The sequence below is a fragment of the Protopterus annectens genome, chromosome 4.part0 (genome assembly GCF_019279795.1).
Source record: "Protopterus annectens isolate FY-2018-M chromosome 4.part0, PAN1.0, whole genome shotgun sequence".
NCBI lineage: Eukaryota > Metazoa > Chordata > Ceratodontiformes > Protopteridae > Protopterus > Protopterus annectens.
In genome coordinates, this window is record NC_056733.1 from 1027589535 (window position 1) to 1027606245 (window position 16711).

Here is a 16711-nt window from a genome sequence, read left to right on the forward strand (position 1 = left end):
ATAACATCTCAAAGTGGCATATGTGAATATGCTAGAAGAGGTCTGAGGTTTTCTGATGCCTTATTCTCTGCCAGCGTTAGCATAGTTATCATACGGCTGAATTTTAATGAGGAACATGACTTAATATCCTAGTCCTATGTGACTACACTGCTAACGACTTAATGTTCTCAAACTGAGTTCTGTTTACCAAAACAGAAGTGTAAGCGCTTCATATAGAATACGTACTAGCAAACTTCAAAGGTAGCAGATAATTTAGCAGTTTATTGTTTCATTCCGTATGTGCTCAGTAGCATCATTTTGTAATGCATTTCTACTTTTTTCCCTAGTTTGGTGGGAACCCAGTTTCTTGTGCAATTGGCCTTGCAGTTTTGGATGTCATTGAACAAGAAGGTCTTCGAGAAAATGCCACTAAAGTAGGCAAGTACCTGACAGAACTTTTCACCGAACTGAAAAAGAAGCATCCGATAATTGGCGATATCAGGTATCTCAGACGTTTGATTTTTTTCCCTTATTTCCAGGAACAATGCAACGCATGAACATGTAAAATGTTTAGCTAAGAGTCACACCATGTACAAAGATGAGTTTTAAGACACAAGTCACATCAGGTGGATGTAACAAGTTAATTTTCCATTTGTTATTCTATAGAAGATTTTGAAATAGACAATCGGTGTCAGGTCACTTGAAAAGATACTTACTTTGAATGATTAAACCCTTAAGAACCTCTTCTGGGGTAATGGAGGGTCACTACAGGTCATACCTCTTCTGGGGTAATGGAGGGTCACTACAGGTCATACTGAGTGCAACTGTATGTAGGCAACAAGCCAGTATGTCATAAATGCATGTTATTAAAAAAATAATAATCAGAAGCAATACACACCATCCAGTTTTATCCTGAAGTGTTGTGAAGAAACCCAGACAAGTCCCAGCATTGTAATCCCCATGATATAGAGTTCAGTATGTTGTTTCCAATAATTTTCTAAGTTAAAATGTGGATATTGGTTCATTAAAGCATTTTGTCATTTCTTTATGTCAGTATGGATACCTCCAGGAAAAGGTATTGCTAAACTGTATTGTGAAAAGCATGTTCCTAAAGCAAACATGGGTAAGCCTCCTTGGAGGATGCTTATCCATCCTTCTTGGCATATATTTCTTGGGAGCTGTAGTTCTGCACTAGGACAATACAAGCCTCTCCTGAGTCTGCAAGCTGTTCTCTGCCTCTGGCATAGTGCAAACCGTGAGCCTGATTTTTGCCATGGAAGAGTTCTAAGCTTTGATGGTGAAAGCACTGAAAGCTTTTTAAGTATTTATATGATCACGACATCATTTTCTTTAATGATAATTTTTTATGATTTAAGATATCATTAAAACATACAATTTATTTTATGATGCACCCTTCAGATGAATTGTTAAACCAAGGCCCCATCTGCATGAGTTTGTGGTAACTCAGATGGATGTAAAAGATCCCAGCATTTATCAAAAGGGTTCCCCCTCTGAAAAGAGGTTGCAGGCTTAGTGTGACTAACCTGACCAACAAAGTGCAAATAAATAAATAAAATGAAAATGTATGATTTTTATTTTATATTAATATTGGGAATTCTAAAAAAACGTGGTGGTGGTGCTGCAGTAGCGTTGTCGCCTCACAGTTAGACGTTGCCCATTCGATTCTCAGTTAGAGCATCTTCTGTGTAGCAACATGCGTGAATGGGCGTTCCTTCTTTGAAGGTTGTGCGTTAGGCCCGGCAAGCCAGTACGTAAAACTCTACTGCCAATCATTAGCGGACCGGAGTTCCGCTGTGGCGACCCCTAACCGGGAAAAGCAGAAAGACACAATATTGGGAATTCCCTTGTATAGGGTCTGAAAATATATTACTGTATCTATCTGCTGATATGAGCAGGGAATATTTTCTACCATTATAAATTAGTATGATTGTGTTTTTGAGTGTAACTCTTATGAGTAAGTGGTAGTTTTAGAGGTTTATTATTGTTTAGTTGGATTAATTCACTGAGTGGAGGCCAGATGTGCATGAGTTGAAGGGTTATACAAATTTCTTGAACAGAGTAGAGAAAGTGGGTTGCCTTGAAGGCAGTGTTATATTATCTCTTAAGTAATCATAAGTGGTTTTCAAAATTTTGAAGGCAAAACCAGAGAATATAATTTAATGATTGAATATATGTGAGGTGATCATTAAACATCTGAAGGCTTTAGATGATCTGGTGATTCCAAAGTAAAAGCACGATGACTTGAGCTTTTATAGGTGGTTACCCCTCAAAATGTAAACTACTGAAATGATTTAGTTGTTTTGTATTCATCAATAAAAGTTCATGTTTCTGCAGTCAGTGTATGCCTTCCAACAATCCCACAGATAACAGGAATGCCTTCTTTTACAGCCTCCCTTAAAAAAAAAGCTGTTCACTTAAGACCACCACAAAGACGTATATTCCTTTCTTGGGATTTGAACTTTGTTACAGAAGTTGTTTTCCCTTCCTTTTAAACCCGCCAAACAGAAATGAATTGAGGTAGCAGCTTGAAATTCTGCCCAGACTGTCTGACAAAAAAATAAATAAATAAAAAAGAACTAAAAGAAAATCTAAAGGAACTCTGTATTTAAAAGGTGAAAAAACAGGCTTGGAAATTTCCTTATAATAAAGGACTTTACTGAAGATGATTAGCGCTTTAACCCAGAACAATATCAAACAATCTAAGACAAGTTACAGTAACTTAATTCATACGTATATTCAGGTGGGCGACACATACATGGCCTGATATGTTAATTTAAGACTGGTTCAAAGTGCCCGGCTTTTCCACAGATGCCTGGAGTACAGTTTGATTTAAATAATAGTTTTTTATTGGGCACCTATAGCTATCTTAATTACCAATATAAGGACCACAACATATCACAATTAGTTCTAAACTATCCAGTTACATTCATGAGGTTTTATAAAGCTTATATGTCATGCTTGAACTATATGGAGAATCAGATTAGTCTAGGCAGATATCACATTAAGGGTTCTTCTTATGTGTGGCCTAAAGATGAGATTACTCAAGAGTCTAGTAACAGTCCCTTATTTTAGAAAGACTGATCAACTTTTTATCTCATTCAGAAAAGGAGAAGATGGCCTGTTGATCAGTAAGCAGTCTGTTTCTCCGTGGATGGCCTCCCACATCGCCTCTTGATATGACAAACACAAATGTCTGCAAGGCACTATTAGTGTTCATTCCACTAAGGCAGCAGCAGCTGCATTAGCAGTGCATGTAAGAAATGTTTTAGCTCAAGATATTTTGAAACTTTCCAAGTGGACTGAAGTCCACGTATTGTATCCACGTATTTGCTACAAATGTTGAGCTGGATGCACAGTAGAGCAGTAGAGCAAGCTTTGGCTTGGCTGTGCAGTGGGGTATCTTCTAAGTGTTGACCACCTTTGCATTAACTCCTGCTTGAGAATCTACCCAGATGTTCTGATTTATTGTTACAATGACCCTTCTAAAAGGAGATAGCACACTTGTCCTTAAGGGTACGTAATAAATAGAAAATGTTTGATAAGAGGTCGTATGAACAGTAAGGCTTTTGTCCCTTCCATTATTTTGTAGTAATATTTACTTGTTTGATGAACGGTACCACGCTACAATCACAAGACCCTTTGTGAGCCAGATGATGGCTTGAAGAACTGAGGAAATCTGCTAACAACACTGGTTTTATGAGTAACTCACCCAGCTGGTTTTGATGGAGCTCTGGTGTAAAACCATTATGAAATTTCATACCCATAAAGAAGATGCATAAAGTAGGTAAATCCAGGTGGTGGTGTTTACTGTTAGTAACCTTTCCTCAAATATATCTGAAATGGTATGCATCCTCACACACAGGTGTACTTTCTTGCTTGTATACAGTGATCCTTAAAGTCAAGAAGATATGAGGTTACAATGGAGTTATTAATGTATTCAGAATTAGATTGTATTAAACCTAGTTAAAACTACTATAAATTAGAGTGCAGCAGTACTTTATGCTCTCCATATACAAAGGGCCTGGTCATGTATTTGAAAAGGGTACAGTGTGTATACACTGAGAAAAGGAATGGTCTTAACCTCTAAGTACAAGTTCATTTGTTATCTTCCGAGAGTCATTTTTCATTAAAATGAGGAAGAGACTCCAGGCAAAATGGTTATTGTACACATCTAATGAGTTCATCTCTCAGACTGTACACTCTTAAATAAGATGCCACTTTAAAATACTATGAAGTTTATAGAGGAGCAGTCAAACCATAAATTGGTTCTCTGAGAGGGTTGTGGAAAATTAGAATCAACTACCGGCAGACATTAGACACTGTCCTTTTGCTGACTCATCCAAAGGGTAGCTGGATTTATTTTTGACCAGAAGTGCTTTTATTTCTAGTTTGGAGGACATAACAAACTCGTAGACCTTGCCTGAATTTTGATTACTACACATTTGAACAAGACAGCTTAGTAAATTTAAAATAAAAACGTTTAATTCCCAGCACTCTATATATGTATTTATGTATATGTGTAGACACACACACACACACACACACACACACACACACACACACACACACACACACACACACACACAGTGTAAGAACATCTGCGCTATGATGCAATATTGTGTTCATAGGTAGGCTATCTACCCGAGGGCATCTATAAGCCTAGCCAGAATGTGTTGGCTTTCGCCATCCCCTTAGATTAGTTCCCTGTGCCTCTGACCAGCAGAGCCATTAGTTCCCTGTGCCTCTGTCCAGCAGAGCCACTGCAGTGATCCCTGGGGTAAATTTTCTGTTTCCCATCCACTCGTAAAGATTTCTCTTGAAGTGTATATCAAATCAAAAAAAGAGCCCAGTGTTGCGGGTCCACGGATAATTTATTGTAGAAAACACATCCACAAATGAAATAAAACGTAATTAAAATCCACAATGGTAGACATCCAAAATTGTTAAGCGCTTTCATCAAATAAATTGACTTCCTCAGAACACAATGACTAATAAAGTTCAGTTTTAAATACATGAATTCTAATTAGTCAGAAATTCAAAATGACCAATCATGTTCAATGACAGCTCCCTCCTCATGAATAAATATTCCCTCCTCATAAATATGTTAAATACATACTTGAAGAGTGTTAGTGAAGGGGCTCTGCCTAATGTAGATTGGAATCCTGTTCCAAAGCATGGGGAGTCTCTGGGACAGGAATCTATCCCTCCAGCATGTCCTGTTTATCGTTGTGGTGAGGTTTAGATCCCTAGAGCGTGTGGCTCTTGGGGATTTGTTTTTTTTTTTAGGTAGAGCATGTCCATCAATTCTGGGTTGGACATGGCCTTGTATGTCAGGCAGAGAGATCACCTCTCAGTAAGCGGTATGCAACCAAGTACAGATGGAATTTCTTCAGTCGGGCTGCATAGGACATCTGTTTGAGGCTAGTAATCCTCTTGGTGAGGTACTGCTGTGGTCTTTCCAGCTGTTGCAGGTGTCTTGTAATGTACATCCCAAATAGGGTGTTGTACTCTATGATGGGTCTGATGAGTGATGAATAGAGGAGCACAATAACCTCTTTTGTTCTAGATGCGAACCCTTTTGTGATTAGGTGGGCCACATAGAAGGATTTTCTAACCACCTTGGCAATATGATTATCAAAGGAAAGATTACTATCTACTTGGGCCCCCAGATCCCTTATTATATTTTCTGTATTTAGGGGACTACCACATATGTGGTAGTTCGCGGGTACTTTGTTTTTTCCAAAGGGAATGACTATGCACTTTTTGGCATTTAGCTTGAGGCCATGATTTTGACACCAGGTATCCGTCTCAGTGAGACCCTTCTGGAGAATGTCTGTATCAGCCGGAGAGTCAATTATGGCCCCCAGTTTGCATTCGTGTGCGAACTTGGTCAGCCATAGTCCTGTGCTTGCCTGTATCTCTGAGAAGTATATACCGAACAGGAGGGGTCCCAGGACTGAGCCCTGGGGGATGCCACTTGTAACCTGTTTAGAGTCGGACATAGAGCCTGCAACTCTCACCGTGTGGGTTTTATCCATGAGCCAATTGGCAACCCATCTCATGACATAGGGGATTATGTTCAGGCTGGTAAACTTGTCTATAATACCAGAATGGGGAATGGTGTCGAAAGCATTTATGAGGTCTAGAAAGGCTGTGTGGACCTCCTTTCCCTCGTTTAATGCCTTGGTAACTGTCTCAAAGAAGTCCACCAGGTTTAGGAGGCATGATCTGCCCTTAACAAAGCCAAACTGGGTAGGGTCCAATGTTTGGAGGTTCCCAATGTCTCTGCTAATGAGTTCCATGATGATGCACTCCATAGCCTTGCAGACCAGGCTAGTCAGGCTTATAGGGCGATAGTTCCCTGGTCCCTTGTGGCTCCACCTTTTTGGAGCAGGATAACTGTAGCTGTGCACCACACTATGGGTAAGTAGCCTGTAGAGAGACTGAGTTTGAACAGTGTGTTTAGGTGAGGGGTTAGTTCATTTTGGAGTTCGTGTAAGGCACAGCCTGGGACACCGTCCGGTCCCATTGAAGCTGTGTTTTTGGCTTTGGATAGGGCTGTTTTAACCTGTGTGTCAGTGATTGCTGGGGCTGTACATTCTTCTGGTATGGTTATGGGCCCTTTAGCAGGGGGAGAGGAGTGTGAAGTTTGCACTAAACCTGTCTGCCAGAATGTTGGCAATATCAGTCGGTTCAATGTATTTTGTGCCATTCTGCACTAACTTAGAGTAGATCTGAGAGTTTCCACTTAGGTTCTTGACATAGCTAAAGAACGCTTTGTGGTTATCTTTGGAGTCCTTGGCAATTTTTCTTTCGAAGCTAGCCTTGGATGATTTTATGAGGGATCATAGTTTCTTGCTGATACTGATCAGGGATGTCTTTCCTTCTTGGGATTTTACTCTTTTCTGTACTAGTTTCCTCCTTCTATTGTATAGCTTGTTTATGGCAGGGGTCCACCCGACTAGTTTCCTTTTCTTGGAGTGAGTCTTGGTTTTGCTTGGGATAGCACGATCCATGCATTCTTGCAAGTGCTCATAGAGTGCCTTTGTAAGGGATTCAGCAGCTTGTTTATATTTAATTCTTGGAAAAAATTCATAGAAAATTGAAACATCTTTAGTTATTGTTACAAAATGCAGTTACAAACTGAAATCATATGAAGCATTAGAATTCAAGTATTTCTTTGTCTTACAGAGGTTTTGGCCTGTTTCTTGGTGTGGATTTGATCAAAGATAATGACAAAAGAACTCCAGCAACTGAAGAGGCAGATAATCTGATAAAAAGGTATTTATGTTGTTTAAGAAAATGAAATGGTGATTCGCTTCTCTTAAGTTTCATATGTTCAGTTTTGAATAAGTCTGTGCCTACTAGATTATGTGGCTTCTTAGTTTGGTTCCTATACATTTCTAACACTGGACAGGTGATTCTGTCCTCAGAGCCTTTAAAACTTGAAGATTCATTGACAGAAATTTGTTTTTGAAGCATGTACTATACTTGTCTCCAGTGTCAGTGTAAAGATAGCATAGCTCTGAGAATACCAGTGGTCCTTTCCACAGTTTAGTTTCCAGTTATCTAGGTTTACTGAAAGGTGTGAGTTGAAAATGGTGATTGGTCTGTCTGCACATTTAGATAACATAGGTAATGGCACCTGACAAGACGTACAACGTACACAGAATACTTCTGTGAGCAAGTTATAGTTCATAATGATGCATATTTACAGAAAACCTGAAAGTGCAGTGCTCCCATGGTATGGATCCTTCGTTGGTTTCTGAATATTCTGTATGTGTCTCCTGCAGATGCTGTACTGGTCTGTCACAGCTCTTTCCATCTGAAGTAACAGCAGCCAAGACAAAAGAAAGTTTGCATTTGTTTTTGTGGCTGCATTACTGGAGTGTGAAAACCATCCCTTAGCATGTCTATTCTTCCGGAATGTACGTACATATATTCCACAGAAGGTTAAACAAGTATATTTCTATGCAGTTACTCCAGTCAGTATATTATCTAACTAGTGTCTAGCTTACAAACAATGACAAAAAAATAGCATTTGTACTAAGTTTGTTTGAACCTTTTTTATAGGAGTGTACTCCCTATGCCCTAGATAGGATGAGAATCTGTGATATTTCTGTCCTGCAAGATCTGTAGAAAGATACATTATTTTACCAATTTTTGGCCCAGATCCCACTGTTGTGTGCCTTTCAGCTGCTTTCTTGTTGACATTTCAGCTGTCAGCCTTGAAAAAGAGGCAGAATTTTTTGAGGGTGCCTAATGGCTCTATTCCCATCATTAATTGGTCCGTATTCCCATATGGGATGCTGGTGGGATCTTTACGTTTACAGTACACATTACTACATGCACCCACATTTCCTTGTGCATCCACAATGTACTCTGATTCCCACTGGTCAGCTTGCCTTCTTATCTCCACCAAAAGGTAATGTCCTTCAAAGATTGTACCGTATCATAGCCTTCAACCTGAGATGGGTGAGTTGGCATTGAGTGTACCTCCCATCTTCCTGACCAGCATACCTTCAGCACTGGGCTCGCCAGTTTCACCTGAGTTGCTGACATCACAGTCAGGTTTAACCTTTCTGCCATCAACATCATCTTGTAAAAATATTGACAATTAAAGGTCTGGTCTATGTATTAGTAACTGAAATGCACGTGTGTGTGTGTGTGTGTGTGTGTGTGTGTGTGTGTGTGTGTGTGTGTGTGTGTGTGTGTGTACACACAAACACAGATATATATATATATATATATATATATATATATATATATATATATATATATATATATATAATCTGTGTGTGTGTGTGTGTGTGTGTGTGTGTATGTATCATTTTTTTTTAATTTCACATTTGTTAACCGGGTTAGTCCAACTAAGTTTGCAAACAAACCCATTTTCAGTGGAGACCCCGGGGGGGAAACCTCCAGCAAACACAAGTAAAGTGACAATATACAAATATTAAATAACAATCACAATACAAAATAGTTGTAAAAAAGAAAAGGTTATTAACTACTTGCATTGCACTGATAGTAAGCAACCCATTTTCAGTGGATTGGAAAGAGCCCCATCAAACATAAGTAAAGGTAAACATAAAGGACAAAAACTGTTAAAAATAACAATGCAAACACGAAATTAATTATAAAGAGAAAAACAAAAGAAAAAAATATGAACATTAAGGGTTGCACTGATAGCAGTGGTTTAAATTTACTAGATATAAGAGTAAAAACAAAAGGATAATCGTTGTTCAAAAGAAGGAAAATGTACAGACATTGATAGGAAGTGGGGGAGAGATAAATAGTATGGAGAATAGGAGGGGGAGAGAAAGGAGGGTGCTATAGTAGTAGAGTTGAGGGTTTAGGAGGTTAGTTTAAGCAGAAGTTACTAACAGAGAAATAAAGTTAGGAGATGCAACAGATTATACAGTAGTGCAGACTAAGACTACGTGTGGTCAAGGCAATGGCATAATTTCAAGTTTACTACGTGGGATTTAAGCTCCTTTTTAAAACAGAGAAAGGAAAGGTTAGATCTGATATGGAGAGGGAGTTTGTTCCCATTTAGTGAGACAGTGTGTTTGTAAAGTAGTTTGTCAGTATTCCTTTTGGGTTTATAAACTGAGAGAACATGCTGATCAGCACTCTGGAGAGGCTGGGGAGGGGAGTAGAGAGTGACATGGGAGGCAAGAGCAGGGCAGGCAGAGGTGTTGTTGAGCATGGAAAGGGTAGTGTGGAGTTGCGATTGTAGGAGAAGGTGTGGAAATTCCAGCCACTGAAGTTTGTTTAGTGAGAGGCAGTGATGCGATGAGAGTGGTTGGTTTAGAATAAATCTGGCAATCTTGTATGTTTGTTCCAGTTTCTGCATTGAGGTAGTCTGGATATTGATAAGGATAGGGAAGCATATAGAAGACTAGGTAAGAGAAATGCCTGCACAAGGGTGCATTTAGTGGTAGTAACGAAGAATTTTTTGTTCCTATAAAGTAGTCCAAGTTTTTGGTGGGATTTTTTAATGGCCTTTTGTATGTGCAAGTCAAATTTTAGTCAGTCATAGGTTCATAGGTAAGTACTAGGCTGTCTGCCCGAGGGCATATGTAAGCCTAGCCAGAATGTGTTGGCTTTCTCTGCCCCCTTAGTTTAGTTCCATGTGCCACTGTCCAGCACAGCCATTAGTTCCCTGTGCCTCTGTCCAGCAGAGCCACTGCAGTGATCCCAGGGGTAAATTTTCTGTTTCCCATCCACTCATCAAGGTTTCTCTTGAAGAGTGTTAGCGAGGGGCTCTGCCTAATGTAGATTGGAATCCTGTTCCAAAGCATGGGGGAGTCTCTGGGACAGGAATCTATCCCTCTAGCAAGTCCTATTTATCGTTATGGTGAGGTTTAGATTCCCTAGAGCATGTGGCTCTCAGGGATTTGTTTTTTTTTAGGTGGAGTAAGTCCATGAATTCTGGGTTAGACATGGCCTTGTATGTCAGGCAGAGATCACCTCTGAGTAGGCGGTATGCAACTGAGTACAGCTGGAGTTTCTTCAGTCTGGCTGCATAGGACATCTGTTTGAGGCCAGTAATCCTCTTGGTGAGGTACTTCTGTGGTCTTTCCAGCTGTTACAGGTGTCTTGTAAGGTACATCCCAAATGGGGTGGTGTACTTTATGATGGCTCTGATGAGTGATGAGTAGAGGGGCACAATAACCTCTTTTGTTCTAGATGTGAACCCTTTTGTGATTAGGTGGGCCACATAGAAGGATTTTCTAACCACCTTGGCAATATGATTATCAAAGGAGAGATTACTATCTACTTGGGTCCCCAGATCCCTTATTTCATTTTCTGTATTTAGGGGACTACCACGTATGTGGTAGTTTGCTGGTACTTTGTTTTTTTCCAAAGGGGATGACTATGCACTTTTTGGCATTTAGCTTGAGGCCATGATTTTGACACCAGGTATCCATCTCAGTGAGACCCTTCTGGAGGATGTCTGTATCAGCCGGAGAGTCAGTTATGGCCCCCAGTTTGCAGTCGTCTGCGAACTTGGTCAGCCAAAGTCCTCCTGTGCTTACCTGTACCTCTGAGAAGTATATGCCGAACAGGAGGGGTCTCAGGACTGAGCCCTGGGGGATGCCACTTGTAACCAGTTTAGAGTCGGACCTAGCTCACGCAACTCTTATCATGTGGGTTCTGTCCGTGAGCCAATTGGCAACCCATCTCGTGACATAGGGGTTTATGTTCAGGCTGGTGAGCTTGTCTATAATACCAGAATGGGGAATGGTGTTGAAGGCCTTTGCGAGGTCTAGGTAGGCTGTGTGGACCTCCTTTCCCTCGTCTAAAGCCTTGGTAACTGTCTCAAAGAAGTTCACCAGGTTTAGGAGGCATGATCTGCCCTTAACAAAGCCAAACTTAGTAGGGTTCAATGTTTGGAGGTTCCCAATGTCTCAGTTAATGAGTTCCATGATGATGCGCTCCATATCCTTGCAGACCAGGCTAGTCAGGCTTATAGGGCGATAGTTCCCGGGGTCTGTTGTGGCAACACCTTTGTGGAAAGGGATAACTGTTGCTGTGCGCCACTCTATGGGTACGTAACCTGTAGAGAGGCTGAGTTTGAACAGTGTGTTTAGGTGAGGGGTTAGTTCATTTTGGAGTTCGTGTAAGGCACAGCCTGGGACACCGTCCGGTCCCATTGAAGCTGTGTTTTTGGCTTTGGATAGGGCTGTTTTAACCTGTGTGTCAGTGATTGCTGGGGCTGTACATTCTTCTGGTATGGTTATGGGCCCTTTACGGGATGAGAAGGGGTGAAGTTTGCACTAAACATGTCTGCCAGAATGTTGGCAATATCAGTCGGTTCAGTGTATTTTGTGCCATTCTGCACTAACTCAGAGCAGATCTGAGAGTTTCCACTTAGGTTCTTGACGTAGCTAAAGAACGCTTTGTGGTTATCTTTGGAGTCCTTGGCAATTTTTCTTTTGAAGCTAGCCTTGGATGATTTTATGAGGGATCGTAGTTTCTTGCTGATACTGATCAGGGATGTCTTCCCTTCTTGGGATTTTACTCTTTTCTATACTAGTTTCCTCCTTCTATTGTATAGCTTGTTTATGGCAGGAGCCCACCAGACTGGTTTCCTTTTCTTGGAGGAGTGAGTCTTGGTTTTGCTTGGGATAGCATGATCCATGCATTCTTGCAGGTGCTCATAGAGTGCCTTTGTAAGGGATTCAGCAGCTTGGACAGTGTTGCCCTTTAGCATGGGGGGCTGTGAACCTTTCCACCTCGGTGTTAAGTAACGTGAAGTTTGCTTTTGAAAAAGTTTTTCACGGTGGTTTCCTTGATTGGGGGTTGGGGCGGAATGTGGATATCCAGACTGATTAATTTATGGTCTGATCCTAGCCAGCGAGGGGTTGACCTCCGGCGTAGAACACCGGTCGCCCATGTCGGTGATGACCAGGTCCAATTGTCACCTCTGGTGGGGGTGTTGACCAGTTGATCCAAGGTGTTCAAGTTTATAAATTCTAGGAAGCGTTGGGCAAGGGCGTTAGTACTTGAATAGTTCTCCCAGTTAATGTTTGGGTAATTGAAATCACCCAATATTAGAGTGTTTTGTAGGACCTTCATATTTTCCAGTGTCTCTGGTGGGTGATCTGTAGCAAGCTACAATTTGAATTGCAGTTTTGCCCGTTGTTATTTGCACATGGATGATCTCTGAGGCATTGTGCTGCGCCACTAACCTGGAGGTGTGGGTATCCTTGATGAATATGGATAAACCCCCCACCTATTGTGTTTCGGTCCGGGTTCTGTGGCTGAAAAGTATGGTATGAGTTATAGCCTGGTAGTACTGGGGTGCTCTCTGGAGCCTTAAACCAGGTTTCTGTTACTGCACATATATCGATTTTCTCCATACTGAGGAGTGCCTCGAGTGCATGCATTTTGAGGTTTAGACTTCTGGTGTTGAGTAGCATTTCCCTTAGTTTTTGGTTACTTGTGCTATTTATGGTGGTGGGTTTGTCTGTTGAGACTATTAACCTAAGGGAATTTTGGTGTGTGAGGCAGGGGAGATAGTGGTGCTATCCAGGGAGGAAAGAGAAAAGTTGGATTTAAGGTGAGAGAGCGTCTGCGATAGGAAGAGATTAAGGATATATATATATATATATATATATATATATATATATATATATATATATATATATATATAGGTTTACAATCAAAATCTCGAATGCCGTTATGCGAACTCTGATTACTGAAAGTCAGTTTTCAAAGTTGTCATAACAGCGATTCGAAAAATATCGAACCTGCAACAATGAATGCTAGTGTGCATCTGCTGTTTTGAGATTGACATTTTGATTGGAGATCGCACTACAGTGGGGATCGGGATCTTTGCTCTTTTCCTCACTGTAGTATGATCTTAGAGTTGTAATATATAATTAGCAGGGAGTGTGGGGATACATGGGGGCTTGTCTCCCTGCAAAAAAAGTGTAGACAGTCACCAGAAGTCAAGGTACGTTGTGGAAATATCGACATCGAACTGTCAGCATTTTTAATGTGTCGTTAAATGTGACTGTTCAATGTTGTCATTTTACGACATTTTAGTTCATGTAAGTAATCACTGGAGGAAACGACATTTTGATAGTAACCCATATTACACATACATATATACACAAAATTACCTAACAAAACAGTAAACAGTCAAATGAACAAACAAAAAAGACAGAACCTCAAAACAAAATAAAGAAAAAAAACATGAAATATTTTTTTCAGGGGTGTCAGCTATCTGCACCCTTCATATCCCCTACTGATTATAGCAGCATAAGAGAAAGAGGCAGTACATTACCTGAAAATCACAGTCTGGGCAACTTAAAATGCTCTGAGGGGTCAGATGGGGAGACTGTAATATTTGTTTGCAATTCACTTCATTTACCCATGTTAATATCCTGGCTCTGTAATAGGACTGTTGAGATGCATAATATGCTGGAATAATGTCAGAACCCTATATCTAAGTGAGCAAAGATTGCCATGGTATTATGCAGCAAAGCAATGAGAGATCAGTAAGGTTATTACTGATTAGTGCATGTCATTGTATGAATAACTGTTGCAGTGCACGTAGATCTTTGAACTATCCCCCCATCCACCAGACATGACCTTATGAAAACTAAAACTTAATAGTGGGGGGCACAGTGGTGCAGCGGTTAACGTTGTCGCCTCACAGCAAGAGGTTCTCTGGTTCGGCTGGGGTGCCTTCTTCTGTGTGGAGTTTGCATGTTCTCCCTGTGTTCGTGGGTTTCCTCCCGGTACTCCCCACATTCCAAAGACATGCATCTGGAGCATTTCTCCCCGGGCCTCCGCTGAAAACAGGCTCTGTGGAACCTAGTCGGACTTTCCCGGTCAACAAATGTTAAATAAATAAATAAATAAAATAAAATAATAAATATGCCGATGTAAGTTAAACATTTGCAGATAAGTTTGAGGATGTGTATTGGCTTCCATAATGCACGAGGTAGCAACATAAGAGGAACTCTCCGTTCAGGTTTGACATAGATCCTACCAAAAGGTTGGTGGCTGAAAGTGGCCCAGGGATTGCTTAATACTGAAGTAAGTTTTAATTGAAGCACATTGTATTTCCCAGAAAATGTGGAAATTAAGACAGATTAGACATAAATGCTGGTTGGAATGCAAAGATACAAAGAAATCACTTGGACTTTCAACCCAACTCATTTGGATACTGAATAAATGCAACAGGTCTCATTTTAGTTACCAGTCACTTGGCTCAAATTTTAGTTACCAGTCACACATCTGTAATGTTACCAATGGCTGACATACTAAACTGACCCTACTGTGGTCCACCTTTGCTACAACCCATCCTACCTCTGTGATACATGTTAAGTAATATTGTAACATAAGTTCCACTCCATATAAAGTGAAGTGATTCCCTTACTTTGTTCAAATGTAGTTTGGACTAATGGATGGGAAACCACAACTTGATCCCTGGTTTATCACCCGTGTCCTTCATGGCTAGGGGCAACAAGTAAATGTCCAAACATATTCTTGTTCTGTCTGCCTCTGGATTATTTGTACAGAAAAATATAAAAACTACTGTGGGAGTCTAAGGCTAGGCTTCTTAAGATTGTCACACATCTATAGTCTAGTAAGTACCTGAGAACTTATAACTGATAGGTAATGTTAGTAGCATAATTACAAATGCATTTAAAATGTGTATCAGTCATACAAGCATTGAACACATACAAGCATTGAACAAATATGCAGTGGATACATTCTTTAACAGAAATGCAAAATTGTGCAGTGAAGTGCTAAGCAGGTGAAGCAAAAACTTTTATAGACCTGGAAGCAGTACAGTACACTTTGCCCAAACACCTGGAAAGTCTGACATGCCTCCTCTATCAAATAATCCTGTTCTGTTCTATTTCCTCCTGAACTGCAAAAGACCTACAAAAAAAGAAACAAACAGTAATTACCACAGCATAACCATGGACATCAGAAACCGTTTTTACTTGTACCATAAGGCGTACTGTATAGTCATACTTACTATGCTAGCTAGGCTGTCTCTCCCTGTAACCCAAAGTTCCCATTGGCAATGCTGGTGGTGCTTACCAGAGTGAGTGGTCACTATGGCATCATTCGCTGCTCTTACAAGCAAGTACCAAGCATCCATTTTGAACTGGTCACCCACATATGAGCCCCTCACTGGGCAGTCCCAGTGGTTAGTATGCCAAAAGTAAAGAAAAATATTTTGTTTCCCTCTTACAGCATGCAGTAGCCATTACACAGCCCTTGCAGAAATCAGAACTACTTGCCTGGTCAAGTCCAGGACTAAAAATGATAACTGAGCCATGTTGGCACACGGTACAGCAACTACATACTTCAGTGGAGAGTATGGCATGGCAAGGTAGGCCAGTGGCAGTGTACAGTAGTGTGACCACATCTGATGCCTGGATCACTGCCACTCTGTAGTACTGTAGCTGTACCATGCTTTATGTAGTCAAGCACAGTGGCATATTTCACTACTTGTATGGTCCATGTGGCATCATGCATTTGTGAGCTAGTTGCCTGGTTACTTAAGACTACACATGTGAGGAGGAGTTGTGAGCCTGCTCAGCCATGCACAGACTATATAGGTTCATAGGTGTTTACTAGCCTACCGACCACAAGGGCCTTTTTAAGCCTAGCCATGCATCCCAAATCTGTGACAAGTTCTGATACCCGTGATAAGTGTAAGCAAGGGTTTGGGAGATGAAACATTTACAAGAAGGGGCCTGAGAAATGAACCATTTACAGGTTGCCTGTGTCCATTAGAGACATAGGTGCCAAACCAGGGATGAATTTCCAGTTTCTCATCCAATTGCCCAAGTTGCACTTGAATTGGGTTAGGGAGGAGCTCTGCTTCACATGGTTGTTCCACAGATGGGGTAGTCTCTGGGATACATACCTGTCTCTCCAGGAGGTACTATTTATATCACAGGCAAGGTTTAAGTCTTTAGAATGGGCAATTCTGGTGCTGTTTGTTTTGTGGATATGCAGAAGGTCCATCAGAGTGAGATATGACAATGTCCTGTATGCCAGGCATAGATCTCCCCTCAAAAGCCTGTAGGATACAGAGTACAGAGATAGGGCCTTGAGGTGGTCTGCATAGGACATTTTACTTACCACCTATATTCTTCTAGTGAGGAACCTCTGCGGACATTACAGTTGTTGGATATCCCTGGTTAGGTACATACCAAAGGAGCATTGT

At 40.8% G+C, this 16711-nt stretch overlaps 1 protein-coding gene across 3 annotated transcripts in view; it reads left to right on the forward strand.

Annotated features, from left to right (window-relative positions):
- Positions 1-16711, forward strand: part of LOC122799718 (5-phosphohydroxy-L-lysine phospho-lyase-like) — a 789953-nt gene that overhangs the window by 605885 nt on the left and 167357 nt on the right. For 2 of the 3 annotated variants that reach the window (XM_044068965.1, XM_044068963.1), the window contains exons 9-10: positions 327-481; positions 7192-7281. In XM_044068965.1, coding sequence (XP_043924900.1) covers positions 327-481; positions 7192-7281 — 245 coding nt within the window. The remainder of the gene's footprint in view (positions 1-326; positions 482-7191; positions 7282-16711) is intronic. The other variant, XM_044068964.1, reaches the window with a different exon arrangement.